The 9994-nt window shown below is 40.1% G+C and overlaps 1 protein-coding gene across 1 annotated transcript in view; it reads left to right on the plus strand.

Annotated features, from left to right (window-relative positions):
- The window catches only part of txk (TXK tyrosine kinase), a 17659-nt gene that overhangs the window by 2890 nt on the left and 4775 nt on the right, over positions 1 to 9994 (plus strand). Inside the window, exons 2-11 of the mRNA XM_037677199.1 lie at positions 2657 to 2705; positions 4099 to 4180; positions 4260 to 4391; positions 4460 to 4524; positions 6253 to 6312; positions 6388 to 6442; positions 6624 to 6703; positions 6794 to 6918; positions 6999 to 7073; positions 9181 to 9352. Coding sequence (XP_037533127.1) covers positions 2657 to 2705; positions 4099 to 4180; positions 4260 to 4391; positions 4460 to 4524; positions 6253 to 6312; positions 6388 to 6442; positions 6624 to 6703; positions 6794 to 6918; positions 6999 to 7073; positions 9181 to 9352 — 895 coding nt within the window. The remainder of the gene's footprint in view (positions 1 to 2656; positions 2706 to 4098; positions 4181 to 4259; positions 4392 to 4459; positions 4525 to 6252; positions 6313 to 6387; positions 6443 to 6623; positions 6704 to 6793; positions 6919 to 6998; positions 7074 to 9180; positions 9353 to 9994) is intronic.

Raw genomic sequence — 9994 nt, forward strand, 5'->3', positions numbered from 1 at the left:
TCCTCCTCTCCCTCTCCTCCTCTCCCTCTCCTCCTCTCCCTCTCCTCTTTGCTTTTGCTCTGTACCGTCTGTGAAACTGCCGTAGAGCTTCTCTTCTACAAATCCTCCGAATCATAACGATGGACTTGGATTTGATCAGCTGGTCCCTCAACACAATTGAGAACATTGAGCTGCATCAGGACAGTTGAGAACATTTCTTTGAAGTGAAGACGGGCTTTAGGAGAGACGATTTGCCCTGTTGGCACACAGCTGGATATCTCATCGACTTTGAAGACTTGATGACGTGTCCATCTCTGCTGTCATCTGTGGATTTTAAAGACACATTTATAACTGGATTTATGAAAACTGGTTCCTGCTTTTTGGATTCAGCTGGTTCCTGGTCTATGAACAATCAAGGACGTCTGCAACAAATCTGGACCTGGTCAGGCTGCCGGCCTTATGATGGCTTGGTTCGTGCCTCGAGCACCCAGACTCTTGGCAGAAGGGATCAGATCCCGGGGATTATTCTCAGGCACGTTTCATTGGTGTGGTCATTTAATTTGGACGTTTTGGAACCGAGTGGACCGACAGACTCAAGGTAGACGTCATTAAAGTTCTGCCTGTCCCCAAAACAATCGTGTTTGTCTGAATTCAGCTCCCTGACTGACCTTGACAGGACATCTTATCTCAACCCGCCTGGAAGTTTTGTAAACCCGATGCTCTGCCCCCCCCCCCCCCCCGAGGAATTTCCATGGATCTTTCAGAGGAGCCCATTCTGTCATCATTTCAGGACTCTGGATTTGTCTCTGGTTTAGAGATGAATGTTAATCAGTCTCCACTGGACTCAACAGGAACTTGGTCTCACACACTCAGACTTGGACCTGCATGTCTTCGGCTTGTTTTTTGGTTTTAGCTGCACGGAGGCTGCAGAAACACCACAGTTCTTAATGAGATGTTGGTTCACCACAAACCACCACCAGAGATGGTCAACACTCGTGTCATTAACACTAAAGCTCTGCTCCTGGGACCGTGCACCATGTTGCATGTGACGGGGCGAACGCAAAACGACTCGGTGACTCGTTTTACTTTAAGAAGCCGCCGGCGAGTCACACGGCGAGCTCTGCAGGTGAGTGGGGGTTCTCTCAAACTCAGGAAGTTATGTAGCCCTCTGTGCCTGTGAGCAGAAGGCCTGCTGTCACACACACACACACTCACACACGCGCGCGCGCACACACACACACACACACACCAGCTTGTTGACTCGCCCACAGAAACCCAAACGGACTCGCAGCCGAGTCAATTCTGCTGAAAAGGAAAAGACACTTCCTGAAAAGACCTCCTGCTTGAAACCACAGAAACACGAAGACAGAAAGAGTTGAACTGAATCAGCTGCAGGGAATACGCTTACGTTTTTTATTTTCTGCTCTCTTTGTATAGAACAAACACGCCGTTACAATAATTTAACACGTTTTCAGTTCAAACCACACTTTTCAAGCGTAGACCCAAAATTCTACTAAATTTCTGACTTTTGAAATTTTCCGTAACAAGAACATCAATTTTCACGTCCCTGTTTACAAAATAAGAGGTTGTTTTTGTTTATATTTGATTAATAGTTTATACCTTCAATAGTAAAAAAAAACAAAAAAACATTTTATTACAAAACATACGTTATATCATTTATTAAATTTCTAGCTAAATTAAAACTTTAAGTTCTAAATGACATGGTTTCAGGACAATTATTAAATTATTGAATTGTTACAATGTAAACAACACTAAACAGACTTAAAAAAAAAAACTTTATTACTCTATTAGAAAGCCTTTGATCCATCTAGACAATTTACTATAAAACCTTTAAATCTTTTTTTTTTTCATTTTTGAGTTTAAAATGCTCCTTTTTCTTTGTTTAAAAATCTACACACCAGCTTCACAGGTGTTCTTCAAGGCTCTGTACTAGTTACCATTTTATTTTCTATTTATAAACACAAGTTAGGATCAAAACTAACACATATACATTTATATGCTGATGATACAGTCATTCATCAATAAAATGGTACTCTATTAAATCTACTGTAGAATGACACATTTCTGTCACAAAAATATTTTCAGAGATTAAAATGAGTTGAAACAATAAAAATACATTTGCCTCTCACTTGTTCCTACCATTCAAAAGTTGATTTATATGTAAAGAAAGTCACAGCATATAAACAAGAAGCTCTTTTTAAGTCCAGCTCGATTTTTTTTTTCCAAAACCTTTTAAAAAGTATTGAAATAAACACGTTTTTGTGTTCTACCACAATTAGGTTTTTCATGTATTGATGCACGTTATCCATGCTCCGTTATCTGTGCACATACAGTGAAATTGATGCAGCATATCAAGTAGCATTGACGTTTGTATCATAGTCACGCATGCACGTTGAATTAATTTTTATGATTTTTATGAAGGACCCCTCTAAACCAAAAAGGTCCACATGCTGCTACTTATATTGCACAAATCCCATTTAGTCAAACGTTCTTTAGTTTGTTCTGTACGTTTCGATTCAGTTTTCACCCACTCTTCATTTTTAAGGGATTATTTTAAGAAACGCACTGAAGCACGGCCGTTACATATTAATTGAAGGATTCAGTGCAACCCTCTCCCATGGGCCCGCAGTATGACCCGGTTTGTTTCCTCCATCAGATCACTCGACCCGCGCCGTGTTCTGCTGCTGCTGTGCCGTTCAAACCAGGTAAAGATCCAAACGTGACCGACTTGAACGTTCACAAGACCAGGCTTTTTCATTTTCAGTCCCTGGTCTAGAATTTGTACTCACTTTATTGAGTAAATTCTAGTTTTTCTTTATATCTCCAGTCTTCCAGTCCTCCCTGCAGTCACAATAAATCTCCTCTTATTATTTTAGTTTAACATCCACTTGAAGTTTTTATAAATGTATGGATTTTTGGACGTTGTGCCTGTTTTTAATAGTAAAAGTGTGAAACACTTGCATAGTTCAGTATGAGTGAGTGAGGCTGCGTCGGTGCTTAAATCTCTGAGGAAACGAGTCTGAGCTCACGAAGCATTTCAGTATTTTCACCTCACAGGTCAAACGATCATTCTCTTTACGTCCTCAGTGATCACAGGATTTATCCCCCAATAAATCTAGTTTTAACATTTGAATCCACTTTAAAAATAAATTGAAACAGCAAAATGTAGTTGGTGTCATTTCAGCAGTTCATTATTTGTTTGTTGTGTTCTTCTTTAAATGCTCACGTTAAGTTTAATCAGACGACGTCTTTTCAGCCTTTAATTAAAATTGGCTATGAATATTAACAAATCAACCAATAACAGTGATGTAACAGTTTAAGAACGCAAACTAAACGGTTTTAAATATTTTGTGTAGAGAGGAGAGATGATGGTATTACATGTGCACGTTAGCTTTTTGTTTGAGTTTTATTTATTCAAACTTCATGTAAAGAACATTAGATTAGGAAATGTGTTTGTAACCAAAACACATTTTACTTAAACTTTCTTAGTTTGTTTACCTGTTTGAACGACAGCCAAACATTTACAGCAGACTGTTCTTTGCTAACGTCTTTAGCCTAATGCTAACAGAGTTGCTAATGAAATTTAAAGCTAAACAGCACCTTCGAGGAAAAAAGTCATTTAAAGTTAAGAAATGTGTTTGTAACCAAAACACATTTTACTTAAACTTTCTTAGTTTGTTTAACTTTTGGGATAATAGTCAAACATTTACAGCAGACTGTTCTTTGCTAACGTCTTTAGCCTAATGCTAACAGAGTTGCTAATGAAATTTAAAGCTAAACAGCGCCGCGAGGAGAAAAGTCATTTTAACGTTAAGAAATGTGTTTGTAACCAAAACACATTTTACTTAAACTTTCATAGTTTGTTTAACTTTTGGGATAATAGTCAAACATTTACAGCAGACTGTTCTTTGCTAACATCTTTAGGCGGGATTTAAGGCTAATGCTAACAGAGTTGCTAACAAAGGTGCTAATGAGTTTACAGTGAAAAGTTTTCGTGGCGCGAGAGAAGACGTGTTCTGAGTAGTGATCGAGCTGTTGTAACTAAAGCGCACGAGGAACTTGTATTAAAAATAAAAAAGATAAATTGACTAATTTCAGGGAGATTAGCACCCGCATGGAGCTGGAGAGCAGCACCGCTCTTTGTTTCCAGAGCAGACGATACCCGGGACACGCCTGTCGGGTAAGAAACTACAAACTCCTGAGGTTGTGTAGTTGAATTACCGACACCGAATTAAAATGGATAACTTTGTGTCTTTAAGGTGGACAGGTCCAGGAAGAAGCTCCCCCTGCCGCCTCCGGAGGACGAGGACGAAGAAGGAGGCAGCTTGATCAGCGTGGTGGCCATGTACGACTTCACCGCCAAGGAGGACACGGACCTCACGCTCAAACAGGTTCTGACAGAACAAATCCACCAGAACCCCGACAGCTGAGTGTTCTGACCCGGTTGTTGTGTCCACAGGGGGACGAGTACGTCATTCTCCACAAGCAGGACCAGCTGTGGTGGAGAGCGCAGGACAAGCACGGGTACGAAGCAGATCATTTAGCAGAACGTACAGACCCACCAGATGTTGGAGAAGGTTCTGTTCACAAGTCCAGTGGCACCGCAACGTTTTTACATCCGTCCTGCAGCGGCCAGACCTTCTGAACTCGTTCATTTTTCATACTTCAAATTTTAAATAAGAAAATCTTTAGAACAAACAAGAGAAATTACTTTTAATACAAAAAGCAGTGTGAATGCCGACTGTAGCTAAAACAAACAAAATCAGCTAAACAGTTGCTTAAACCTAAAATGGGTAAAACAGAAGCTAAAACCTAAAGTTAGCACAACTATACTTTAAAGGGAAACTTAGCAAAACTGTAGCTGAAAGCTAAAATAATCAAAACCACAGCTAAATGTTACATTAAGCAAAATGAAAGACAGAAATAGCAAAACAATAAACTAAAGGGTTAAACTGTGAGACATTAGCTAAATCTTGTGATTTTCAAAAATGTAACAAAAGGTAGCATAAGAAGACAAAACTAGCAGAGGTACGCTCAAGCAAATGCTAAAATCAGATAAACAATAGCTAAAAGCTAAGTTTAGCAATACAGTGGCTAAAAGTGAGGGTTAGCAATACAGTAGCTAAATGCTATAGTTATCAATACAGTAGCTAAAAGCTAAGGTTAGAAATACAGTAGCTAAAAGTTAAGGTTAGCAATACAGTAGTTATAATCTAAGGTTAGCAAAACAGCAGTTAAAAGCTAAGATTAGCAATATAGTAGCTAAAAGCTATAGTTGGCAATACAGTAGCTAAAATCTAAGGTTAGCAATATAGTAGCTGAAAGCTGTGATTAGCAATACAGTAGCTAAAAACTAAGGTTAGCAATACATTAGCTAAAAGCTAAGGATAGCAATACCGTAGCTAAAAGCTTGATTAGCAGTACAGTAGCTAAAAGCTTCATTTAGCAATACAGTAGCTAAAAGCTAAGGTTAGCAATACAGTAGCTAAATGCTAAAATTAGCAATGCAGTAGCTAAAAGCAAAGGTTAGCAATACAGTAGCTAAAAGTTAAGGTTAGCGATACAATAGCTAAAAGCTAACGTTAGCAATATAGTATCTAAAAGCTATGCTTATTAATACAGTAGCTAAAATCTAAGGTTAGCAATACAGTAGCTAAAAGCTAAGTTTAGCAATATAGTAGCTAAATGTTATAGTTAGCAATACAGTAGCTCAAAGCAAATCTTAGCCAAACAGTAGCTAAAAGCTTGATTAGCAATACAGTAGCTAAAAGCTAAGGTGAGCAATGTAATAGCTAAAAGCTAAGGTTAGCAATAAAGTAGATCAAAGTTACAATTAGCAAGTGTGGTTAAAGCTAAAATCAGCTATACAGTAGCTAACAGTGAAATGATAAAATGATCAAAACAGTTAAAAAAGTACAAATAAACCAACTAAAATTATCGATCAGTAGCCAAAAACTAAACTTGGCAATACAAAAGCTAACAGCAAAAACTAGCAAAGTGTAGCTAAAACTAGAGAAACGCCTCAAAGCTAAAGTTGGCTAAATCACAAGTAGCTTCAGTAAACGACACAGAGGCAGCAGCTGAAGGAGACTTCAAAGAGTAAAATGTGACGGATGGAGACGATGGATTTCAGTGGAGATTTTTATTTTAAATAAATAAAAAAATAAACGTATGGAAAACACAGAAACTGTCACAACCGTCAGGAACAAATTAATTTAGTGTTTTTAAACTTTCATTTCATGGTTTCTTCAGGAACAAAGGTTTCATCCCGAGTAACTACGTCACGGAGAAGAACCGAATCGAGGCCAACCCGTGAGTCTCGCTCGCAGAACTTTTAATTTTCAGAATATTAAAGATTATTTCTAATCTGCTCTCGTCCGGACGAAGGTGGTACTGCAAGAACGTCACGAGGACCGAGGCCGAGCAGCTGCTGCGACAAGAGGTTTGATGTTAAACCTGAATGTTCAACAAGTTGACACGTTTAAACTGTTGCTCTGAAACGGTTTGTTTAAGGTTTTAACGTCAGCGTCTCCTTTTTCTGGTTAAAAACAACAACAACAACAACAACAACCTGCAGCCTGTACCGAGAAGTCGAAGTAGTCATCGTTGTTTTTGTTTTTCAGGACAGAGAAGGTGGATTTGTCGTTCGGGAGTCCAGTAAAAAAGGAGTTTATACCGTCTCTGTTTACACCAAGACTTTAAGGTGATTCACAAATAAAAACAGTAAACATCCACCTGTAAACAAAATATTTAACTCCGACACAACAAACGTTTTGTTGATTTTTCACCGCAGTTCAAACGGAGAAATCCGACATTACCAGATTAAAGTGACGGACGCCGGGCAGTTCTACCTGGCTGAAAAACACACCTTCACGTCCATCCCAGATGTTATACTCTACCACGAACACAACGCAGCAGGTAGGTAAACACAAACAACAACACAAACAACAACACAAACAACAACATCGACGTCTCATTCGTCCGACGTGTGTCTGCAGGTCTGGTGACCAGGCTTCGGTACGCAGTCGGACCGATGGGAAGGTGTGTTCCTGCCACGGCCGGGTTCAGCTCAGGTAAACACAAAAGCACAGGACCTTCGAGCTTCAGTTTGTGACAACAGCCGACTCTCGGCTACTACCACACCAAAACTGACCTTAGTGTCTGTAAAGCTGTCAGCGTTGGAGACATTGTTGCTTCAGACCTTTGTGGTGACCATTTTAGATCACATGGAAAACTCTGAGACGCACAGTGAAGGAAAACCTCCTGAAAGTTTCATTAACTGTGTCCACTGGGCCACGAGATATTTTGCTAACAGACGCAGGCAAATTAATTATTCACCTTTTGGTGTCGGGTGGTAATTATGTCTAACGGCGAACCGTGGCTGTGAGAGCAAGGCATTCAGTAAGGATGCTAACTTTGGAGGAACGCCATCGTTCTCGTTCGATTACGCCACTTTAGTCAGCGACTCTCTAACAGGAAGTACTTCCTGTTACAGGAAGTACTTCAAGTTAGAGTCACTGACTAAAGTGACTAACAGGAAGTACTTCCTGTGTCACTGACTAAAATGACTCTTTAACAGGAAGTACAACAGAGTCACTTTAGTCAGCGACTCTCTAACTCTTACTTCCTGTTACAGGAAGTAAGTACTTCCTGTTAGAGAGTCACTTTAGTCAGCGGCTCTCTAACTGGAAGTACTTCCTGTAGGAAGTACTTCCTGTTAGAGGGTCACTTTAGTCAGGAAGTACTTCCTGTTAGAGAGTCGCTGACTAAAGTGACTCTAGCAGGAAGTACTTCCTGTTGTACTTCCTGTTAGAGAGTTACTTTAGTCAGCACTTCCTGTTAGAGAGTCACTTTAGTCAGTGACACAGGAAGTACTTCTCTTTTCATCCATCAAGCACCACATCTGACTGTCGGAGTCGTTTCTTCTACGTCACAACAACCACCTGAACATAAACACCAACAACTCATCTGAACACAGAACCTGAAAAAGTCCACCCACTGTCCCAAGATTACCCAGAAGGCCCTGCGGCTCGTCTCTTATGTTCAAGTATGACGTAATATAATTAACTCTGAAGTTTAACAGCAACCAACAGAAGTTACTGTTTCCGTAACATTTCATCAAACAGTGTTTCCCCTAAGTCAGCTAAGTAGCTTTGTAGCTAGCTTGTCTGTGTTGCGCGCCACTAGCTCAGCGCTACGTCAGTTGTCGACCGGGGGGTCGGGGGTGGGTGGGGTCCGGGGGGGTGAAGGACAGTTCGGAAGGCAGGGCGCTCGGTTCTGTTGACAGGGTGGGGCGCCGTCCTTGTTTAACGGTGGGGGAAACACTGAAGTAAATTTACATTTTATATTTCTTTTTTTTAGAGCAATTATATTTATATATATTTTTTTATTTTGTGAAACAATATATATATATTTTTTTCTGTGTGGATTTTCAACTTACAGGTTGAAACTGAATGTATCACAAATCTTCATGTGGACAAAAAAAAAAACCACTTTGCAAAGCCTTCCCGAAGTCCCGCGTGTTGGTCCCGCCCACTCTGCATCAACACTGTGATTGGTTAATTTTCCTGTCAGTTGTTAAACTCCTCCTGCTGAGACTCTCACTGAGCTCAGCCTTCTCTCCTGACCGTGAAGTCCTAACCCACGGAAGCTCCTTCTGTTTCTGCCTGGAGACAAAAATTTACATGATCTGATTGGATAACTTTGTTTTCATGAATAAAAGAAAATTTCTTGCTCAACTGCTGTTGTTTACAGAAATAAGATCAATAATAAAAAAAGAAAGCCACATGTATCCAGTAAATATAAAATTAAACTTCTAAATGTAACATTTCATATGTGCTGAATTCTTTGGACTTCTCTGAAGGCGCTGAGGGTTCCCCCGTGTCTCATCGATTTGAACAAATTTAAAGTTTGAAGTTGATGATTTTAATGTGAAACCACCTGAAGGGACGAGAACGTAAACTGAAAACTGTCAAATGTGTTCAAAGCAACAAAGTTCATGCTCCATCATCCAGGTACCAAATCCAGTAATTCTCAGTCGGGTCATCTGGTCAGACTGTCCAGATGACCCGACTCAGAATTACTGGAGTCAAATGTATTTATTTTGAAGTACTGCACCATCACGAGTGACGTGTTTTAGGATGTAAAACCTCCAGGATTCTGTCACGTCTCTTCCTCCAGAGAAGTGGGAGATCAACCCCAGCGAGCTGACCTTCATGAAGGAGGTCGGCTCCGGGCAGTTCGGGGTCGTCAAGTTCGGCAAATGGAGGGATCAGCAGAGAGTGGCCATCAAGGCCATCAGAGAGGGGGCCATGTACGAGGAGGACTTCATCGAGGAGGCCAAGGTCATGATGTGAGGACCGGAGCAGGGCCGGGGTGAAACAGGAAGTTCTCTGTGATGAATGAGTCTGAGCCAGACATTTTCAATCAAACTACGATCTGCGGTTTCAGCCTTTCCTTCATCAAACGTTCAGCTCATTCAGGAGCTCATCAAACTTTTCTGACTTTATTCAAAATAAAACTCACATTAAAACCGCTTCAGTTCCCTCAAAACAAATGTCCCTTCTCAGCTTGCTTGATCTTATTCTGCCTTTAGCTTTTGGCTACTGTTTTGCTTCTTGTAGCCTTCAGCTACCATAATTTATTTTAGCTTTTGGCTACTGTTTTGCTTCTTGTAGCCTTCAGCTACCATAATTTATTTTAGCTTTTGGCTAGTGTTTTGCTTCTTGTAGCCTTTAGCTACCTTTATTTATTTTAGCTTTTGGCTACTGTTTTGCTTCTTGTAGCCTTCAGCTACCATAATTTATTTTAGCTTTTGGCTACTGTTTTGCTTCTTGTAGCCTTCAGCTACCGTAATTTATTTTAGCTTTTGGCTAGTGTTTTGCTTCTTGTAGCCTTCAGCTACCATAATTTATTTTAGCTTTTGGCTACTGTTTTGCTTCTTATAACCTTTAGCTACCTTTATTTATTTTAGCTTTTGGCTACTGTTTTGCTT

Source organism: Nematolebias whitei, chromosome 1 (assembly GCF_014905685.2).
Source record: "Nematolebias whitei isolate Nwh7 chromosome 1, NemWhi1, whole genome shotgun sequence".
Classification (NCBI taxonomy): Eukaryota; Metazoa; Chordata; class Actinopteri; order Cyprinodontiformes; family Rivulidae; genus Nematolebias; species Nematolebias whitei.